The 21,572-nt window shown below is 40.3% G+C and overlaps 3 protein-coding genes across 3 annotated transcripts; all 3 read right to left on the bottom strand.

Annotated features, from left to right (window-relative positions):
- Positions 1-811: 811 nt before the first annotated feature.
- Positions 812-2,962, bottom strand: LOC116316220 (aquaporin-1-like). Its single transcript, XM_039601649.1, has 4 exons — positions 2,509-2,962; positions 2,235-2,393; positions 1,254-1,334; positions 812-1,153 (listed from the first exon to the last, which is right to left on the bottom strand). The coding sequence occupies exons 1-4, from the start codon at positions 2,875-2,877 to the stop codon at positions 965-967; spliced, it is 798 nt and encodes a 265-aa protein (XP_039457583.1). The 5' UTR covers positions 2,878-2,962; the 3' UTR covers positions 812-964.
- Positions 2,963-3,004: 42 nt separating this feature from the next.
- Positions 3,005-4,571, bottom strand: LOC116316219 (aquaporin-1-like). Its single transcript, XM_031734741.2, has 4 exons — positions 4,086-4,571; positions 3,606-3,764; positions 3,344-3,424; positions 3,005-3,240 (listed from the first exon to the last, which is right to left on the bottom strand). The coding sequence occupies exons 1-4, from the start codon at positions 4,446-4,448 to the stop codon at positions 3,067-3,069; spliced, it is 777 nt and encodes a 258-aa protein (XP_031590601.1). The 5' UTR covers positions 4,449-4,571; the 3' UTR covers positions 3,005-3,066.
- Positions 4,572-9,898: 5,327 nt separating this feature from the next.
- On the bottom strand, positions 9,899-12,235 carry LOC116316221 (aquaporin-1-like). The gene is made up of 4 exons (XM_031734743.2): positions 11,818-12,235; positions 10,974-11,135; positions 10,758-10,838; positions 9,899-10,492 (listed from the first exon to the last, which is right to left on the bottom strand). The coding sequence occupies exons 1-4, from the start codon at positions 12,178-12,180 to the stop codon at positions 10,313-10,315; spliced, it is 786 nt and encodes a 261-aa protein (XP_031590603.2). The 5' UTR covers positions 12,181-12,235; the 3' UTR covers positions 9,899-10,312.
- Positions 12,236-21,572: the final 9,337 nt, after the last annotated feature.

Here is a 21,572-nt window from a genome sequence, read left to right as displayed (position 1 = left end):
TTGTGTAGCTATTTTCCCTTTGCTTGTGACGCCAGCATTTGAGTTTATTGAAATCATGCATAATGCTGCTTTAAGCATGTTGTCTTGTAATCGTCATGATAGTGATTTTCCATTATGGCTTTCACCTGCCAAGTGCTGTCACAATAGCCGGACCTTTACTGCTTCGCATGGCATTGTAAAATTATTTGGGACAGGGACATTTTGTTAATGATCATCCAACACGGAGCAAGAAACGAGGAGATGTGCATCCAACCACAGCAGTTATCCAGACTGGTGTTTAAGCTTACAATAACTCACGCATATATTTATACAACCTTGGCTGACTGCCCTCACATTACGGGGTTCCTGTTGGGAAACATTCACCTGTGGGGTTTAAAGTCATATGATGGTTATTCAATGATTAGCCCAGGGTGTGGGGACCATCAAATATCTACGAGCCATAAAAAATGGGATGTGAGAAAGGACATTCTTATGACACAGGCAAAACAGGAAATCTTCATCATGGCCACGTTATCTAATCACGCTGCGTGGAATTTTAACGTGCATGTATGCGCAATTAACTGATCCACATCCTTGTGTTGTTTCACGGGTGCAACGAGATGATTTTGGGATTGTTGCCAAAAACCTAAATAATGTATACAGATTGGGATGCATTGTAAAGGAAGCACTGACAGGCCAGCGGGATGTAAACATACACTGCATTATACTGGTGAATACATATAACAAATGAGGATGCACTGACCTGAGTTTGAACTTTGTCCAGTAGAAAACTATATGAAATGTGAAAACACAGAGAAACTTGACTAAAAAGCATCTTTATTAAAGGATTCATTGTTCAAACAACACATAGAACACAAAGGTGATTGTGGAGACACTGCAAAATAAGAATAACACTGATGGCCATTTTAAAGTATAGTTAAAAAAAAAAATGCTGACAGATAGAAAAGCTAAAATTTCACATTGTTCACTGTTTTGGCCAGTGACTTGGCCCCGGACTATTGTTTTCCTCTCCAATTCTCTCTACATATTCTTCTTGTGGACCGTGAACCAGGATGCCAATGCGACTACGAAAGTTGCGTGTTTGTGGATACAGAAGGAAATCATAGATAAGAGATGCCGCTATGCCGCCACACATCGGTGCCAGCCAGTACACCTGGAATGAAAGCAGAAATTAGTTTTGCCTTTGACAAAATGAAATGGATAAGGTGAACTGCTTTTTTTTTGGATATAAAAGCGTTTTGATAAACGGCTACCCAGTGGTTTTTCATTTTGCCTAGTATCAAAGCCGGCCCAAAGGAACGAGCAGGGTTGATGCCACATCCAGTGAAACTTATCTGTAAATGTAAAAACAAAGCATATCTTTTATAAGTAAATAAATTCATGTGATGGAATAATTTATGTTATAATTTGGGATGGGAACTTCTTATCCATACACAAAGACGACTGCAGGGGCTAATCTTGCATATATCTGTTTATAAAATGCAGTAGCTCTACAGAAAATCTAGTTGAGTTTTAGATGTGCCGGATTGACCGGAATAAACTTTTTTTTTTTCCTTTAACAGTGTTGTAAATCACTAAGATATTGAAAGCTGTTAACAGCCCAAGAAGCTTCATTGAATTACTTTTGGCACCAGCAACCAAGGCGCCGACTTGTTTATCTGCATCTGTTATGTTTCCAGGCAAACACTCTTTAAAACGGTTATTGCCAGACTTTTATTAAACTTGACACATGTTGCTGACTTGTGTTCGACTCAATGTGACACTTGTGTAGCCGCCTTTGAAACTGTGATTTGCTGAACTCGCTCGCTGAACCCCTGCCACACCACCCTGACGCACGTAGAAATACTCTGCAGAATTGTGTAACATAGTGTAGGGAAAATCTTCAATTGTAAACGGAGAGAAACTGTAGACACCCACCAACGCTAACACAGTACAGGATATTTGATTTACAACAACACAGCTGTTTTAAAAATGATCAAGATGCTTAAACACTGAAAAAGGTTCAGGCATTCTTTGACAAATTGTTGCTGTTTATCTAAATGGCACTCTTTTATTCACCCTCAACTTGATATTAAATAACACCCTTTAATGCTCTTCTCTTAGCACAGTTTTATATAAAACTAATGCATGTGTGCCTGATCCTCCTAAGATGACAGATATCAGGACGATGGATCGCAATCAGCCGACTGGCTCCTCATGTAAAAATACACAGATTTTGATTGGGATTTACTTACAGCTGTCAAATGCCCAAGTCCCACTGACAGCCCAATAGCCAGGGGTGCAGAGCCTGTAACATCAGTCCTTCGCTTGTCAGTCACTGCTATGATACACAGAACCAGCTGAAGGGTGGCAAAGAACTCGATGGCAAAACCTGCTCTTACACTGACATTCAGCTGCAAAAGACAACAGCTATTAGTCAACATTAGTCCAACTGGAGTTGGACTTGATTAGACTGAATGTGCTGGTTTATGTTGCGTGAAAACCAAAACGACAAGTGCAACCGCTTACCGCATTAACGCCAAGAGATTCTCCAGGCTTATATCCATTCACAATAGCGCTGGCTGCAACTGCCCCAAGCATTTGAGCGAGAATGTAGAACACACATCTGAGTGCACTGATCTGGCAGTTGACCAGGAGGCCCAGACTGACCGCAGGGTTCAAGTGTGCTCCACTGATGTGCCCCAAACTCTGGGCCAGTGTGGCAATGGCTAGTGCAAAGGCCAACGAGACCTTTACTTCCTGAGCAATCATCTGATTTTTATCATTGCCCAGACCTATTCCAACAATAGAGGATAGGCCAATAAGTATGAACAGTAACATTCCAACAAACTCTGCAGCCACAGCCCTCCAAAATGCCCAACTCTTTACTTCTGTCATCTTTACCCCCTTAAGAATCTGTTAAAACATGTAGATGCTTCACTATTTATAGTTTGTGCAGAGGGGAGGAGAAATAATAAAACAGGAAGATGTTGTGCTGTGCAAGACTTCATGTAACACCACAAAGACAAGTGTAGCTTTTCTTTTTATTTGATATAGCAGAATTTGTTTTCACACTGGCTCCTTTGATTATTCTACATCTCCAACATCCTCCAGCAGGGGCTCGGTTTCAGATTCCTGTTCTGGGGCCCGGCAAAGCAAGATTTGTGTTTTTTCTTTGAAGCTCTCGTCACTGGGTGCCAGCACATAATTATACAGAAGCGCTGCCACCACTCCAGCACTCATCGGTCCGGCCCAGTACACCTGAAAAGCCAAAGAAACCACATATGTTACAATCTGAATGACGTGCAAGCCCAGTGACTTAGACAAAGCTCGCATTTTCAGCTTGTGCATCACCAATACATACCCAGTGATCATTAAAAGCCTGCCGTATAATTGCAGGTCCAAAGGATCGAGCTGGATTGATCCCACATCCTGTATAGGAGATCTGTAACCCATAGAGGAAAACACCACTTGCTTCTCTGGCTGTACATCAGCTGATTACATGGAAGGCTGATTTACAGCCAATTCATTCCAAGCCAATCTATTGTATCAGGCTGCTGCAAGATGGAGAAACCATCTGCCAAATTAATGACAGGGGAAATAAAGGAATGTTTTCATGTACTCACCCCAGCGAGATGTCCAAGCGTTACAGAGAAGCCATATGCCAGAGGTGCAAAGCCGCCAATTTGACGTCTTTTGTCATTGAGTGCGACCACGCACAGGACCAGCTGCAGAGTGAGCATGAACTCTATGCCAAAACCTTGAGCTGGGCTGATATCATTTAGCTAGAAATGATAATACCAAGGGGTTTAGAGGATTTTTATACCCTGCAGTGCTTTTAACATTGCTTCAGCCATCATTTTAAGCATGCTGCTCAGGTATACAGCCCTTATGTGTTGTCTGATGGCAGAGCTCATCATTTTGCATGACTGCTACAAACAGCTACAATGTGACATTCAGCTACTGCTGAAGACCTAAAGAGTTAAAGTTCTCACTCGAGCAGGCTGAAGGCAATTCTTTAAATGCCACTCAGTCCAAGTACCAAATGTCATTCATTAAGGCTAATATTATTCAGGAAAATTGGAAACTCATGGATTCCACCTTACCTCGTTAACACCAAGTGAATCGTTATGTTCTGCCCTGATACCATACACAATGGCACTGCCAACCACTGCCCCCAACATCTGAGCCAACATGTAGAAGAGGGCTCGGAGAAGACTCATATGACAGCTGGTCACCAGGCCCAGGGTGATGGCAGGATTCAGGTGGGCACCGCTAACGTGACCTATGCACTCGGCTAGCGTGGCGATGGCCAGGCCGAAAGCAAACGCCACTTTGATCTCACGGTCAGGGTTCAAGTCATTTGGATCTCCTACTGCAGCAGAGAGGCCGATGAAGATAAAGATGATCATTCCCAAGCACTCCGCCAGAACTGCCCTCCAAAACGACCACAATTTAATCTCTGACATGGCTACTCAGATAACGTCCAGCGCTAACAATCAGCTTTCAAAGAGCATCTGCGTGCTACAAAATCTGGCAACTCAAATTTTGCTCCACCAGTGGGCCACCTGAAATTGTGAGTGACATTCACAGGCATTTATATGCCTTTGACAAATCAGGCCTAATTAGAAGCAGCTGAGAGATGTGGGTTTCACCCAGTGAGCGTGACCTCCAGGTCTCCTGCTCTGCTCATTGCTTTTCTAGTGTTACTGAAGGAGATGCTACTTATGCTCACTTAAGACACAGCAAACCACAACAGCAGCTCAAAAAATAGGACTTAATTGAATGTATCTAAAAGAAATACAAAAAAGGGTTTAAATAAGCAAAATCTATCAATTGGTACAAAAATATCACGTGCAGCAAGTTGCAGCTTGGAAATTACTATTTTATCCATGTTCGAGTCATTTTTTATTTTTACACATTATTTACATGTATTTTTTATTTAAATACATTACTGCATTAATACAGTAATATAATAAAAAAAATTGATGGAACATAAGGAGACAATAAATAGGTTGGAGGGTGTAGGTGCTACTGCCATGCTAAACGGGTTTCCCATCTTTCAGTCTACTTGTTTTATTCTGAGCAGGGGCACGCTGCTTTGAACCTAACATCAGTCATTTGCCACTGTGAAGGAAATGGGAGCTTTTGAATTCATGACAAGGAAACCAGCCCCCTGTTCAGCTTTTCAGTGTGAAAGAGCTGGCAGGTTAAAGGGTCACGCTGCTTCTTGTCTTCATCTTTGAAAGAAGGATGAGAAGCCCTTCATAGAATCACATTTTACTTGGGCAGCATTGCTCCACACCACATTTTCTTCTCCTTTTTTTACTTGCACATCATTCTGATTGATTCTTCTGTTTTTAATGTTGACTTCATTATAAATCAAGCTGTTTTTTTTTCTTTTAAATCTCCATGAACATTAAAATGTTTTTGATTATAAAGAACGTTCACCCAGGAAAGATGCTAGCATGAGTGGGATGACATGGCATTTAATATATAAGAGAATAACACATGGCAGCATTTTAAGATGTAATGAACTGAAGTAAATGCAAACGTGGATACAGGAGGTTATCATTTTTAGTCCTTTTAGCTCTGTGCTTGCAGGCCATATTTTATTTCTTTAAAGATCAGGTCTTTATCTTTTGGCACACGCGTATCTTTAAAGGTACTCCTTGATTCTGTAGTGTGCTGTAGGCCCAACATCCTCCACAGGCGGTGGTTTACGACTAACAAGATCAGAGCCTAAAAATGTCTCTCTGTGCACATTCTTTATACACATAATAATTTTTCTTGTGAAATTTTCAAGTTTAAATAGAGCAAAGTTGTTGTAAATTAATTGACAGTGCTTATAGCGAAATGGCATGAAAAGTTTCTGAAACAGCTGTAGCACCGGACACTTTTTTAGGTACTAGTACTGGGTCGGGCCCCCTTTTGTCATCAGACCTGCGTTAATTCTTCATGGCATAGATTAAAAAAGGTGCTGGAAATATTCCTCAGAGATTTTGGTCCATGTTGACATGCTAGCATCAAGTAGTTGCTGCAGATTTGTCATTTGAAAATCCATTAATTGGATTGAGATCTGGTGACTGTGAGGCCATCTGTGTACAGCGAACTCTCTGTCATGTTCAGGAAACCAGTTTGAGATGATTTGAGGTTTGTGACGTGGTGCGTTATCTTTCTGGGAGGAGCCTTCAGAAGATGTGTACGCTGTGATCATCCATCCGGGATGGATATGGTGCCCAGCACTCAGGTAGGCTGTGGTGTTCATCCAAAATGAATTTTCATCACACCATTACACCCACAAAAGCCCGAACCATCGATACAAAGCAGGATGGATCCATGCTTCCATGTTTTTTACAAAAATTCTGTACCTACCTGCCAAAAATTACAGCAGAAATTAAGAATTATCAGTCCAGGAAACATTTTTCTAACCTTCTGCTGTGTAATTTTGGGGGGTCCATGCAAATAGTAGCCTCAGTTTCCTGTTCTTAGCTGACAGGAATGGTAGTGTGGTCTTCTGGTGCTGTAGCCCAAGTCCTTCAAAGTTTGACATGTTATGCATTTGGAAATGCTCTGGCTATTCGCTTCTGACTTCTGACATCAACAAGACATTTCCTTGCAGTGAACTGCCCATTGTCTCTTTTTTGGGACATCCTCTGTAAATCCTAGTTTACAACAGTTTGTGAAATACTCAGACCGGCCCACCTGGCACAAACAACTACGCCCTGTTTAAAGTCACGTAAATCACCTTTCTTCCCCACACCCTGCTGTCTTGTGATTTTTTTCTTATTATACATTTGCATTAACAAGTAGTTGAACATGTTTATCCAACAAAGTGGATATAATTTGCTTTAAACCAGTAGACTGGTCAGAGAGAAACCGGCCTTTCAGATGACCTGTGTTGTTTCTAGCTATGGAGAACCCACCAAAGCTACTCATCATGTGAGCATCGACCCCTCACTCCCCCCGGCACTCAGATGTAATTCAGATACAAGCATATCTTCCCTAAATGTTGTGTTCTATATACCATATACATGAACACATATGAAGATGTAGCCGCTCTAATGAACCCCAGAGAGGATTTATTATGGTGCTTGTGATGAGAGGGAGGCCTCAACCTACTAACTGAGAGATTATAGGATGGACACAGATGATTTAATCAAGCAGAAATGGGAGCAAGTCAAGTATATAATCAATATGTATGCTGGTCTGTTAGGCAGAGTAAAACAGCACTGACAACTTCAAAGGGTTTTCATCCCAGCTGCTTTAAAACAGCTGACAGAACAAAATAAAAGTAAGGTGAATAGAGAAGAAGTGCAACTACATCAAACAGTTTTAAAATAAATAAATAAAAGACAAAATTGTCTTTAAATATGTTTCTGTTTTTTGATTAATTCATCCGCAGGTCCAGACCATGAGACTGAAGCGTCTGTGCATAAAAGACTCTCACTGAGCCTGAGTGTTTTTCCCTAAATAAGGATCCTAATCACAAACAGGCATATCTACATACGACATATTTTCCATCACCACCCTCACCAGCCACAATGATGTTATCTGTTATTGTAGGAGACAGCAGCGAAGCACAGAACAAAGATAGGTTAATCAATAGTACAACTCCAAACCCTTTTATCTGGCTATCAAATATAGATCTGATTCATGCTGGTTATACATTTTAAATTCCTTGTATGTCGATATATCCGTCTGAAGTAAGAGGCACATAGACTTTATGCACAAAGCAGTTGGATGAAGAGATTTTGCTTTAGTTTCTGGGTTGGTTTTTAAAATTGTATTTTCAGGAATGGACTTTGAGAGATTGATTTTCTCTTGTCTAGTGAGTGTGTCAGAAGTCTTATCCTCTTAGCGGTGACCTGTATACGAATCCCTAAATATTAAAAAGCATGCAATGAATGAGTTACTATAGATCCACTGGTCAACAAAACAACCACCATCGTTTCGGTTGATGAAGGGCAGGGCAATCAATACATACATCTTCACTGAACTGAAAGTGTTTTTTTTCATAGTCGGTGAAATTGGCCTGAACCCAAGCCTGTGTGTGATTGAACTATAGTGCAGGTTTAGGTTGAGAAAAGCTCAAGAAAGAAATGCACTTTGACACGTTAAACCCTGTGCAGCAACTCCCAAATTTGTGTTGCAGAGACCACTTTGTCGCTTTGTGGAGAACACAGCAGAGGCTGAATCCCAGCCTCCTGTGCTGACGCTCAACAGTATGCTGCAGCCAGTAAAAAGGAGCCTTGATTGCTGGATCAAAACTGTCACACGCAATAACAACCTGCCACTGCTTGTGAAAGCACAACCCCTCCATCTGTAAGCAACAACAGCTGGGCAGCGCAAAACACAGGAAAACAGGGGTGTCCGTTTTACTCAGTGTCAAAACTTTGGGTGATTTTCCACACTGGACTCATTTCGGTCAAATGTCTTAAAGTGTCTCCCCTCACAACTTTATCTAAATGTTAAGTGAAAGTGTAAGTTGAACAACGAAAATCTGTATTCATACGTCACTGCCTGCATGCTTGGGTGCTTGGGCTGCTAGTCTATTCTCTACATCACTTTTGCTTCTCCTCACCACCAAATCTGTTCTGTTGTCGTCACTGTGGCCCAATCCTTTTCTTGCCCGCCTTCTGCGAGCGAATCGGCCTGTCTGCTTTGAAGACCCACATTTGTGCAACTCACTTCCTCCTCATTTCTCCCTCAACTGTCGAAATGCTTCATCTCTGCCACCAGCAGCAACTGGACTCATTTCCTACTTCCTACCATTGTTGGGCTTTGCCCTGCTAAATAGCTTCATCAGTTTTCCAAATACTTAATAACACAAACTCTGTATTTCACTAAATCACATTCAGTTCTTTCAAACAACCTTCATTAAAACACAGAGATATCAAACTCATTTCATGGGCACATGCAGCCCGCTTTGATCTTAAAGAAAAGAAGTGCAATTTCCACTTTACATCTCAGTTTTTCTTAATGCTAAAGAAATATTGCTGTAGTAAATGAAAAAAATCTTTTAGCATGAATAAATAAATGTGTAAAATTACAGGAAAGAAACTGTCGTATTCTTTCTTTCTTTCTTTCTTTTTTGATTCCAAGCTGGGACCTGGAACAAGACTTCCTTTAGCCAAAGTCCACATCGGAGGGAAGACCTGTGGTCTCAGTTAGTTTGCAGCACCAGGCATTCATCCAGGAGAGAGGAATTCATAGGCTGTGTCTAACTTTAAGTCATTATATAATTTTTAGCAGTTCACCTTGTGCTTTACTTTTGGGAGGCGGTTGTAAAAGAAATGACCGGAGGTCAACTTTCATTCTTTTTTTTTGTTTATTTGTTGCCTTTTTCAGATTTCTGGAAACTTTAGCTTTAATTAAAATTTAATATCATCAGATGAGATTAAAGCTTTAGGGTATGATGTCAGGTTCTCACTCAGATGTTTTTTTTCCTCTTTTAGTTTATGTTGTTTGACCTTTTTATTCACATTTCACATTTTACCATTCATGATCTGTGAATTGCAGACAACTTTACTCTTATTTGTTTTTTAAATAAAGCCAGGATGCTAAACTAAACCTTTCTGTGCCCCAGGGTTAGTCAGATTGCTCAAAAATTTGTGAAGAAATTTACACAACAAAATAATAATATCAGCTAATGTGGGTCATGCATCATTCTGTGAAAACTAGTTTTAATAACGCAATTATTTTAATTGATGTGCTGCTTACATAGTCCATTTTCACAAATAAGCTTATGTGTAATGAAATCACATGATCAGCCTGGCAAAGAGCTTTCTGATTTCACGGTGTGTGCAGGAAGATTGCAGAGTAATAGGATATCATCTTTTTTCATAGTCGGTCCTGTATGCATGATAGAGTTGTGGTCATCGGACTGCATAGGAAAAATCAAATCCATACACTGCAATAAAGAACACAATCTTTTTTTAATATCCAGTGTTTTATTTTACTTTTAAAAAAGTGAGAGGAGTTTCAAAAGTGCACACACAATACATTATCTGTCAGAAATAAACGTGATACAGATTCATAGAAATATGTATACAAAAATGGCTCAACCTGGAATACTGATATTGAAAAAACAAACATTAACACTTGACTTTATTGGGAATTTTAGAGTTAACTTATCTGAGCGGCACTTTGGATAAAAAACTGGTGCTTGGCCAAAAACATGAGCGAAATAGGAAGGAGGCACTAACTGACCCGTCAATCCTCATTGGTTACCTCAAAACAGCAGAAAAAAACACTAACATACTAAACTAAATTCTAACGCTTTTGTACAGGAGTATAGATATTTACAATAGCATTTCATCTTTGCGTAGCACTACTTTGAGGTCATCTCCACAGTTGTTGCATCGTTGCCTCCGTTGACGTCATAGTCACCCACTGGCCCGCTGACCAGCACCTTCAAGCGGTCGGGGAAGTCATCGAATTTGGGAGAAAGCAGGAAATCGTACAGAAGAGCTGCTGCCACACCGCCACACATTGGACCCACCCAGTACACCTACAAAGGGAGAGCTTCGATCAATGTCTGGCATCATTACAAGGCAAATAAAAACGCAGATTCCGGTCATGGTCAAAAGGCTTACTTTACTCTCTAAATGTAAAACAATAGGAAAGCTGTAACTGATTAACACATGCAGGAAGATTCACAAGTAATTGAGGCATCTGTCTGTTGAGGAATTATTGAATTATTTAAGCTTGACATATAATATCCATGCAGAAAAAATGTGAGGTATGCGTAAAGTGATTCCCCCCCTCTGACTTACCCAGTGGTTTGTAAAATTGTTCAGGATCAAAGCTGGCCCGAAGGAGCGAGCAGGGTTGATGCCACAGCCTGTGTAGCTGATCTGCAGTCAATCAACAACAACAAATAGGCAACGTGAGAGAATATCATCAGCAGGAGCAGAATCCTGCCATATCTGCTCCTGGTTCCCTTTTTACAAGTTATATATGACTGACGATGGCTTTAAAGTGCAACTTACAGCTGCCAAGTGTCCCAGGCAGACTGAGAGGCCAATGGCCAAGGGTGCAGAGCCGGTGACATCACGCCGTCTTTTATCAGTGACCGCAATGACACACAGCACCAGCTGGAAGGTCGCCAAAAGCTCTATGCCTACGCCTTGGCTGGGTGTGACGCCGTTGAGCTGTGAAAGTTAAGGGAGGAATCCAAAACAACACTTTGTCAGACTTTGTCAGATAGATATATTGTTTCCTAGCACAACCACTTCCTATTTAGCAGCTGCTGGCATTGCCCAGGAAGCCTGACAGCAATCTGGCAGTGCTGCAAAGTGCCACATTGCTTGTTCATATTTTTTTCGTGGAAAACGTGGTTATTGTTGTTCACATTAAGTGGAGCTATGCGGCTTCTCGAGGTGGGGGGGGTGGGACCGGGTGATATCAGGTCCTATCAGTGTTGTTTTTCAGTAAGGAGAGAGCTGTGGGTGCTAATTACAGATTGGTGTAGCATTAAGTAATAACTGCTCATTAATTTAAGTGAAGAATTCTGGTATTCAAAACCTCAATTTCCAAAAACAGATTGCCAAAGTACATGTGGGGGGACACTATATATATTTCCTATTTCTTTTAGCTGTTGCAGCATGGCATACTTTAATAATAATGTGTCATCACTATTCATTAATAAGTATTGACAGAATGTCCCAAGAACCGCATAATCAGTGCCAATTCAGCACTTACATCCTCTCAAAAGTTTCAGTTTTCACTGTGAAGGCACCTTAAATATACACTGTTGCATTATCGCATTGCCATGCTTTTATTTTTGCTATTAATGCAGAAATGTTTGAAACTCAAGATAAAGTTTATACTTACAGCATTGAGCCCCAGTACAGTAATGTTATCAGGCCGTGTTCCATACACAATGCCACTGGCTAGGGCTGAGCCCAGCATCTGGGAAATAATGTACATGATAGCCTTGAACACACTGATCTGGCAGCTGGCAAGCATCCCAAGGGTGACTGCAGGATTCAGGTGGGCTCCACTGATGTGCCCTAAACTTTGGGCCAGAGTGGCAATGGCAAGTCCAAAGGCGAGTGACACCTTCACCTCTTGGTCTGGATTAGCGTTGTTTGTGTTCCCAATAGCTGTGGCGATGCTGAGAAAAATAAAAAGGGTCATCCCAACCAGTTCGGCCAGAACTGCCCTCCAGAAAGCCTTGCTCTTGAACTCTCTCATTTTGGCAGCTGTGGGTTTGAGCTGGTCCTCTGTAAGATGTACTCACAAACAACAGCAACAGGCTGCATATATAAGGCCTGGGCTGATAATGGTTAGTGGGCGGGCTTTAAAAAACTGAAAGAGAGGGCCACACTGAATTAATGAGAAATCCAAAAGACTGGGCTCTCATCCCTCCCTCTGCTCCCTCGCCCTCCCTCCCTCCTCTCCCTGTCCTCTGGCCCCTCTCCCACTACCTCCCTGTGCAGTACTTTCTGGTCTTTGGACTTTTGTGAGTAATAGAACAGGGTCTTTAAATAGCTACATCCAAAGGTACATTTTCCATTCATGCAAACATTTACAGTTTAGTGGCAAAGCCTTTTATTGTGAGGTTTTTAGAGACAAAACACGAGTTTGCTTTAAATACAGGTCCAAGGAAGAAATACAGGCTCACAGAAGGAGAATTTTACACATTTAAAGTAATATCTTTCCTATTTATATTCATTTTAAAGTTGGAAAATTATGACTTTGAATAATTTCAGTTTTCTGTACACTCACACCTCGGACAGCACATAAGGGAGTGGGAAAGAAGACAACTCCCACATAGTGATTTCAGGCTTCACCCTCCCTCCACTGATAAAGTGTTCAACCTTTATAAGACCACCTGAATGACAGTTCACAATCCAGCTCTGAAACACACTTTGAGACACGGAAAAAATCATGTGCTCATCCTCAGTATTACAGCTAACAGTGGACTACACTAGTACTTTGGACAACAAGAAAACGAGGACTAATAAATGAGCCATATTTTCAATCTGAAGATAAGTTAAAGTATTTACATGCCACTAGATTAGGAAACAGTTATTTGAGATGTTTAATCCTTTTTGGCTTAAAAATGGGGCACATTTATTATAGATGGAAATAGCAATTCATTAACCGAAAGCATGTTCTCTAAATAGTTATTAGTTTTTTTGTTGACAGAGAGTTAGTGCACCAGCAGAGTGAACCATCAGCTCTGTGAATTGAGCTGCCTGTTACACCTGCCCCCTCAACTCAAGGCTACAAACAGCAGCTGAGCTGCTTTAACTGGTGAATGTCTGTGGATGATGAAGTGCCTGATTTAGTGAAAATCTGTATTAAGTTCTTTACCCAAAATTATAGATTCCTTTGCGGTACATGTCCGCTTCACATGTTGGAGTTATATGGTATATGTTCAAACTGTCTTTAAGCCCCTTCATTTCCTCTTTTTTCCCTTTGGGTAGTTGTATAAAAGTAACAAATAACCACCTAGAAAGTCACTCACAAAAGTAAAACTCAGCTATATGCCTCCAGTATCATTAAACTATTTACCTCCTTCTTTATTGTTAAAGTCATGATCTCCCAATTTTATTACAACTAAATGACTTTCAGTTTCACTTCTTCTGTCATTTTTTTCACAACGACTCTATTTCTTTTAATCGTTCTATTTTGTGTCAACTTTTAAGTAGCATCAAAATCAGATTGGAAAATACGCTCTTTCATTTGGTAAATGAATGCCTTTGTAATTATTAACTGTTCCAGTTTGTAGTTTTGCATCATATTTGTCAGGTACTGGGAGTGACCCGGGACAAATTCACAGCCGCTGAGTTGGACAACCTTTGTTGTAAGGGAAGGTTGACATTCATTCACCTGTTCCCTTCTTCCAAAGAGGTTGACACAGTGGGTTGCTCTACATATTTGATTTGGTTTATTGAGGTTTGTAAAAATAGACTGGTGGAGTGGATGTGCACCAATTACTGGTGGTTGCAGTGCATTTAAACCATGATAAATGATGATTAATGGTTGAATTTCTGTTTTTACTGGAAAACATACTTTTTGAACATCTGTCAGTGTGTCATATCTAATGATAATGATTACTGTGACTAAAGTGATTTTATGTAACACTTTTGCAATATATTACAGAAAGTGATGACTGTCAGTGAGTTCCAGCTTCCTGTCCATCAAAAATAGGAGCAAACACTGAACTTTTGAACTCTGCTAATTGTTGTGTATTAGATCAAACCGGATCAAATTGCAAAATGGAAAAAATTACATTGTCTTTAGAATTTTTGACTAAAATCACTAAAATGTGCTTCGGTTTTCAGGAACACATGAACAGAATGACATATAATGTAAATAATAATGACATATCTTCACAAAATATATTTGAGTTTGAAATAGCAGATATATTTCACCACAGGGACATTGTCTTCATAAGGCTTAGACTTAGATACAAGAAAATGTATTACATTTCCCCATTTCATTTTAATGCTATATTCAGCCAAGGCTTAATTTATATTTTGATTTGAATCTGGGGAACGCCTGACACCAGGATGCGCTATGGGAAGAAGGCAAGCTGTTGGAGGCAGGGTGATACATTGGGCAATGTTCTTCTGGGAAATCTTGGGGCACAACAACAGTGAGTTTGAGGTGTAGACTTGGCCTCCAAATTTACTAGAGCTCAATCTAATAAGGCAGCAGTGGGATGTGCTGGACAAGCAAATCTGATCCATCGAGGCCCTCGCAACTTGCAGGACTGTTGCTAACATATACACAAGTATACCTCCTTGGGTCCAGTGGAGTCCATGCCTCCATGGGTCAGGGCTGCTTTTGCACTAAAATGTTCTAATGTTACGCCTGATCAGTGTACGCTGCAGATGGCAGAAAATGAAATAATTTCCTTTTGAAAAAATTAGCATTAAGCTAAAACTGCAGCTATGGAACTGCCTGATGAACAGCTATGTCCATTTAGTCTTTTGATAAATATTCATAGGGAGTATAAAGATTCAACTGCTTTCATTCATCAGAGTGTGCATTTAAATGATGTTTCTGATAATGGATGCTAGTCAACAGGAAGCATTTACCGCTATAAACCAAGATGAGTAAAGAAAAAAAGCGTTAACAGAGCAAAATCAAAACTGTTTTGCCTCAGTGTCATTGTTGGACAGTCATTGTTCTTACTGGAATATGGCCAGTATTGAAATTGCAAGGAATGTGATTAAGGTGTATAAATTCCAGAGGGTTTCGAAAGACTGCCAGGCAGTTCAAGTCTGTTTGATTATGACTATCATATCTCTGAACTCAAGTAAACAATTTGGTTTTAGGGTTAAACTGACAGACTGCCTTACTCTATCTTTAAGTGACATTTAAACCGACGAAATACACCTCCAATAGTTAAGAGCTGAGGTTTGACAGACGATCAGTTCTTCACGGAAAATGTATCATATCTATAGGTAGAAATTTTCATGACTGTTTATTGCCTTTGACATGCAGAAGAAGTACTGGTGCAAAGTGTTCTAGGACAGGTGCAGTCAGAGGGCAAAGTTGAAAAATAGTGATGCACAGAATAAACTGTGTGGATGCACGAGTAGTTAAAGTTTAGTATATTCATGGCCAGAGAAGTGCAGCGCTCTAGCAGCTCAGTCAAAAATGAAATTTGAATCCCATCAAGCCTGGCCTCACTTACAGTCTTTCATATGAGCTTCTATTCTCCCAGTGTTGCAAGACAGAGGCGACGCAGTCATATTAGCAATGACTTACTAACATTTAAAAGTTGATGGCTGGTTAAAGACCTAATAAATAATTTATCACTATCTGTCGGTCACACTGACTGAAAATATATACTTTCTTCCACTAGTGCTGTCTTTTCCTCAATGTTAAAATTGAAGGAATTACATGAATTTTAACCAGATTTACAAAGTAAGATAAACAAAGGCAAACAGCCACATGTTGCCAACAGTCAGTAGCTGAACCTATAACAACAATGCCTAAGAGTGAGGGTTTCTTTCCAGATGGAAACTGTCCAAAATAAATACAGGAGCGGATTTAGGTAAAGCGGTGACGTATAAAGTTATGTAGACATGCGTAAGCTCTTTGGTTTGAAGAACAAGAAGACACAAACATCTGTTAAAGGAGTTAAAGCTTTATTGTTACTGAAGCTGAGGGACTTACTTTACATCTTCATATATAGATCTACGTGCATTACGCACTAGATTTGTATAGTAGCAGCTTTGTATGACTCACAGTTCAAAGTGATTCTTGTTCAGCTCATACTGGACTTTACTTCAGCCCCTCAACTAAGTTGTTTTAGCTCCTCTATCTTTAAAGCAACTCTCCCCTTAGGTGGGTGTGACTTCTGTGCCCTTAGCAGTGTGTCTGGGAAAGCTCACACAACACAACAGTCAAGTGATAAAGTTGATTGATGGAGATTTAACATCTTGAGAGTGTATGCTCTTCTCCTTGCACCTTGAAAATTGGTCAAGTTGTGTCAATGCCCTCCTCTCTGTATCTACATCCTCTCATTAGGAACCAGAAGTAAAAAGGTAAATCTAAAGCTGAGTGTTTAGAGCAGTAGTGTGAATCCTGAGCTTTTTATGTCACGTTTTTACGTTTTCTGGCCTCACAGTTTGAAACTTTGGCCATGTTTGATCTGAGCATTCATCAGCATAACAGCATATACAGTATGCTGTTACAGAAAGTAAGGAAAGGTACAAAAGTACAAAAGGTCTCATTCTTAACCAAAACCTGCGGTGACCAACATCATCTCTTTGGATTGTGTAAGTTCACAAATTATGAGTAGTCATGAGTAAGTATACATAAGAGGAGAGGAGTTCATGTAAGGAAAGAAAAAGAAAGAAAAAAAAAGGAATTTTGAGCTTAAAAAGATTCATATGCCTTAGTCATTGTATTCTAACCCTGCATCAGTTTCATTCAAAACTATTGCAACACAAAGATGAATATTTTAACCAAACCCTCAGTCTGATGTGTTACAACAATAATATAAATTAATTAAAAAGAAAAAGCAAAAACACTGTCAAAAAAAACAAACAAAACAAAACCCCAGTGTATTTGTACAAGCTTTGTGGCTTTGGATTCTTCATTTTTTCTCTCCGATATGAGCCATTTGAGGATATATCTTCACATAGAAAGGCAAACATCAGCATATATTTTGCTGTGGCCTGTTTTGACAGAAATGTGAACAATTCCAGAAATCTTCCACAGTTTACAGTACAATAAATGTATCTGCATCTTATCACAGTTTTTAACCGCTACTGATAGCGTCCCCAAATCATACCTTCACGTCACATCAGACTGAACTGTGATAACTGTTCTGACCGCCAGCAGAAGAATGTGGAAAATGTGTGAAAGCTACAAAAAAAACAAAGAGAGAGAAAAAAATTGTAAACACACTGAAAAGCTCTGCATATGAGATTTATGTAAGAGCTGTAATGGAGCTGTAGTGAGTACTTTTAAATTTCCAGCTAATTTACTGTCAATGGGAAAGTTCATGGTGCGTTTGATTATTCCATCTCTTTTTGTTTCAATTCAAAGGTGGTGCATACCAGCTATATGGTGAACAGTGGCACTGTTACACCATAAAATCCCATCTATGCAACATAGACTGCTAAAAATCCTCAGAGCTACACTGAAAATGCAGTGAATCACAAGAAGGAGCAGGAGTGGGAGTTTTTCTTACTAAACATAGACAAAATCATAATTCTCCCACCCACAGCCCAAAGGCATGGTGTCATCATCCATAGGTGTGAATATGAGCATGAATGGTTATCTGTCTGTGTTAGCCCTGTGACAGAGTGGTGACCTGTCCAGGGTGTACCCTGCTTCCCGCTCCATAGCAGCTGGTTGATTGGAGGCGATTTGTCAGCAAAGAGTGGTTGTAGTTTTCCCCGTTTCTTGCTTCCCCTACAACAAGAAATTGATGCAATGAACTGAAAGAGTGGAAGATGAAATCTTACTGTACACATGCGCTGAGAGTTTGCTGGGAATGCTGTGGGTTAGCGGCTGAACAAACAAACTGCAGTATAAAAATTTGAAGAGCGTACATAACACAGAAAAGCAGTGACCCGCAAAATAGCCTGTGACAGTCAGGAACTCATTCTACTAATTGCTCAAATTTATCTAATTATTGTTTGGTCACAAAGGGGAAAGTCGATAAATTAGTTCCTAAGCACATTTTTTTAAATTTCATGGATAAAGAGTGGCAGTTCTTCACATTGATGACGAGGGGAATTTGGAAGGAGGCAGCAGAGCCAAAAGGACGATGAAATGATTTTTAGGGTTTTAGACTGTTTAGCTTGTGTTTGACAGGGTGATGCATTGTCCAAAAAACATCCAGCTGCACACTCACACGCTCTGAAATCATCGCTGGTTGACAGGCTCCTTCAAAGACTCCTATTCATTCCCAGTGGACAGTAGCATTGCGGGGCAAATCACAATCATGAGACTACAGCTGCATAGTGAGATTGGGTCAGTGACCACTTGAGCTGATGAGCTGACCCACACTAGACAGACTATCAGTTATGTAACAAACAGAAAGCATAACAATGTTTAAAAAAAAGGGCATGGCTAAAATTAACCTTTTTTTTTTTTTGCAGTTCTGGCCTTTCAAACAGCAGAATAATCAGAAATATAACATATAAAATTGACTTGTGGCGCATTTTAAGATGTGAATTGAAATTTGAAAACTCGACTCCTTAATTATTACGTTTTGTTTTGACAACAACACCAACTAAACGGCCACGTGTACAGGTATTGTTGGAGAGGACAGCTGAATTACGCCATTCCAGACATTTCCTGCTTCCTCCTGGATCGTTTGTATTTGTTTACAAAATATCTGAGGTGTAATTTCACTTTAATGGTTTTTTGCTTATCTGACTTCCACAGTGGAAATGTAATTAGTGTGCTATAAGGAGAAACTATTTTGTTGTACAGCCATTATAGGATATCCTTTTATCTTTAACTAATTTCCCTGCAGGGGCTGCAGAAATTTTTTTTATATTTTTGTGGGAACAGTATAGATTTGAGCGCCACTCCAAACCAGTGATTATTGAATCTGGTGTGACCATTTGTGAAGAACTGATTTTCTTATAACAGTTGTATGAGTTGTATGTATTTATGTACTGCATATGTACATGCCAAGGAAAGATATGCAAGCCAGTGCAACACACCATTTTCATGACACCTTCAGGTTGTCTTACAAAAGTATGAAAGTATCTTATCTGTAGATCTCAGGTTTTTACAGGGCTAAACATTAACCAGTCTGTCTCATGATTTATCTTAACTCCTTTTGAAGATGAAGTTTCTTTGAGAAGAGGCACACTGAACCATCTTCTCTTCCTATGTTTTCACTCTGTGTGTGCTTCTTTGAGAGCAGCAAACACATAGGGAGTGGCTTTTATTAGGGGATGAGGTCCCCTTAAAGGCGACTTGGGGTCCCCACTCTTTGCCTATTAATTGCTGTTGTAAAAGGCCTTACAAATGTCCTCTGCCTCTACAAAACCTATACAAAAACATTTTTTGAAAAGCTCGGTCAGGGGGTCTGCAATGCCATGACAACATTATAGGCATTAAATGGTAAATGGCCTGTATTTATATAGCGCTTTACTAGTCCCTAAGGACCCCAAAGCGCTTTACATATCCAGACATCCACCCATTCACACACACATTCACACACTGGTGATGGCAAGCTACATAGTAGCCACAGCCACCCTGGGGCGCACTGACAGAGGCGAGGCTGCCGGACACTGGCGCCACCGGGCCCTCTGACCACCACCAGTAGGCAACGGGTGAAGTGTCTTGCCCAAGGACACAACGACCGAGACTGTCCAAGCCGGGGCTCGAACCGGCAACCTTCCGATTACAAGGCGAACTCCCAACTCTTGAGCCACGATCGGCTTATATAAAGGCTTATTTCCGCTTCAGTTTTGCCACGGACAAACACCTCGGTGCCCAGCGCTGCTTACTGCAGACTGGAAAAGTAGATTTTACAACCTTAAACCCAACAGAGATCCAGTGGCTGCTCTTCACACTTTATAGAACAATTATGGAGAACAGTCACGACTACTTTATGATGACTTCACACTTGGCAGAAAAACAGTGTTCTGTATAGTGAATCTTTCACCTAATAAAAGGCTTCTCTCAGATAACACTGCTGTGTGTGCTAAACTTCCATCTTGGATGCCTTGTGACAACATTAACTTAAGTAATCAGTTTACAAACTAATAAAACCCAGAGTGCCAGCAGATAAGGATAGACTTTAAACCGTCAGAAGGCTCATCCTTGGCTTTTATCCTGCATGCACTTTTAGCCCTGAACTCTTTTCAGGGGCGGGGGGACACGTGATGGGTTTGTGTTCATATGCATTTATCGTCAGGCATTTTCATGACTTAAATACTTTCTGGTCATTGCGCTACCTTTTGTGTATTTCTGCATCTATTGGCCTGATTGTCTGTTGGTCTGGTTCCTTTGTGTCTGTATGTTCAGACATAAGATCTGACCTGTCATTTTCCAGGATGATGAATTTTCCAAGGAGATTTCTTTTAAGAAGAGCCAGACTTCCTGCAGATGGGATCTAACCTTTGGAAGTGGAACCTGAATTTGAGGAGGAAGCTGGTTTTTACCCATGGAAATGTTAATGCCAGCCCTGCCTCGGAGCTCTCCCCCTGTGACCTTTTCACTGCCACTCTTTTGCACACAAGCATTTGATCCTTTGTTGACAGAAAGTTACTGTTTAATGCAGTTCTAAAGTTGACATCTTGCCACTTTCTTCAGTACTAAATAGCATTTGGATTTCAAACAGCCCTGCGATGTCCACTACATGAGCTCTTCTAAAACAAGAAATAACCTGTTTCAGGAATGCTTTTAATAATGTTGTTTGCTTCCAGTGCAAAAGCACAGAAGCAAGACTGATCCTCCTTTAATTTTAAACAAAGCAGCAATCATGAACTGACAAAATCCTTCACTGTCAGGAATGCTGGTTCAACATCATTTCCTGTAATGGAAGACATGCACTGATCTATATATGTAGTACATATAATTATTTCACTGCAAATTGTAGAACGGCCTCCATCCCAAGTGGGATTATTTATATCCCACAAGCTGTAAATCGTGGTAGTGATATATGATACAGCATTTCAGCATGGACTCACTCATATCATCTCAGCAGCTCCTGGGGGTCTGAGATAAGAAACAAGAGTAAACACTAACTGTCTCAGATGTGCCAAGATTAAACATTGGTTCACATTTGATCTCACCTTAATAATTTTGTCACACCCATGAAGAAGTAAGTATGTGCCATTTACCAGATTTATTGGCTAAGAAGAGATTTTATGATTTTTTTTTAAAGCACATTAAGCCCTGATGGATGGTTAGATGAAATAAAAAAAAGAATCTACTACTATGCTGTTGTGAAAGCAACAACGGAGGAGTAATATTTGTTTACTCCTTTTCAACATGGAAGTCAAAGACCTGTTTTAGTAGAAGAGCAACATCCTTTGGCTCAGCATCAAAGGGTGGGTGCTCATGCGATTGTTGGAGGAGACTCTGATAACATCCAAGGGAATTAGGGATTGAAAGCCACACACAACACACAACTATTATGA

This window comes from Oreochromis aureus, linkage group 18 (genome assembly GCF_013358895.1).
Source record: "Oreochromis aureus strain Israel breed Guangdong linkage group 18, ZZ_aureus, whole genome shotgun sequence".
Classification (NCBI taxonomy): domain Eukaryota; kingdom Metazoa; phylum Chordata; class Actinopteri; order Cichliformes; family Cichlidae; genus Oreochromis; species Oreochromis aureus.
This window is presented reverse-complemented; position numbering and strand designations above follow the sequence as displayed.

Bases quoted from the DNA above. Each gene is read 5' to 3' on its own strand.
- LOC116316220 (XM_039601649.1), bottom strand. From the start codon at position 2,877: ATGACAGAAGTAAAGAGTTGGGCATTTTGGAGGGCTGTGGCTGCAGAG. The intron at 2,394-2,508 runs GTAAGCGGTTGC...TGTCTTTTGCAG, and splicing joins AATCTCTTGGCGTTAATGCG to CTGAATGTCAGTGTAAGAGC. The intron at 1,154-1,253 runs GTAGCCGTTTAT...CTTTCATTCCAG, and splicing joins GCAAAATGAAAAACCACTGG to GTGTACTGGCTGGCACCGAT.
- LOC116316219 (XM_031734741.2), bottom strand. From the start codon at position 4,448: ATGTCAGAGATTAAATTGTGGTCGTTTTGGAGGGCAGTTCTGGCGGAG. The intron at 3,765-4,085 runs GTAAGGTGGAAT...TATCATTTCTAG, and splicing joins ATTCACTTGGTGTTAACGAG to CTAAATGATATCAGCCCAGC. The intron at 3,241-3,343 runs GTATGTATTGGT...TTGGCTTTTCAG, and splicing joins AGGCTTTTAATGATCACTGG to GTGTACTGGGCCGGACCGAT.
- LOC116316221 (XM_031734743.2), bottom strand. From the start codon at position 12,180: ATGAGAGAGTTCAAGAGCAAGGCTTTCTGGAGGGCAGTTCTGGCCGAA. The intron at 10,839-10,973 runs GTAAGTTGCACT...GATTGACTGCAG, and splicing joins GCCTGGGACACTTGGCAGCT to ATCAGCTACACAGGCTGTGG. The intron at 10,493-10,757 runs GTAAGTCAGAGG...CTCCCTTTGTAG, and splicing joins ACAATTTTACAAACCACTGG to GTGTACTGGGTGGGTCCAAT.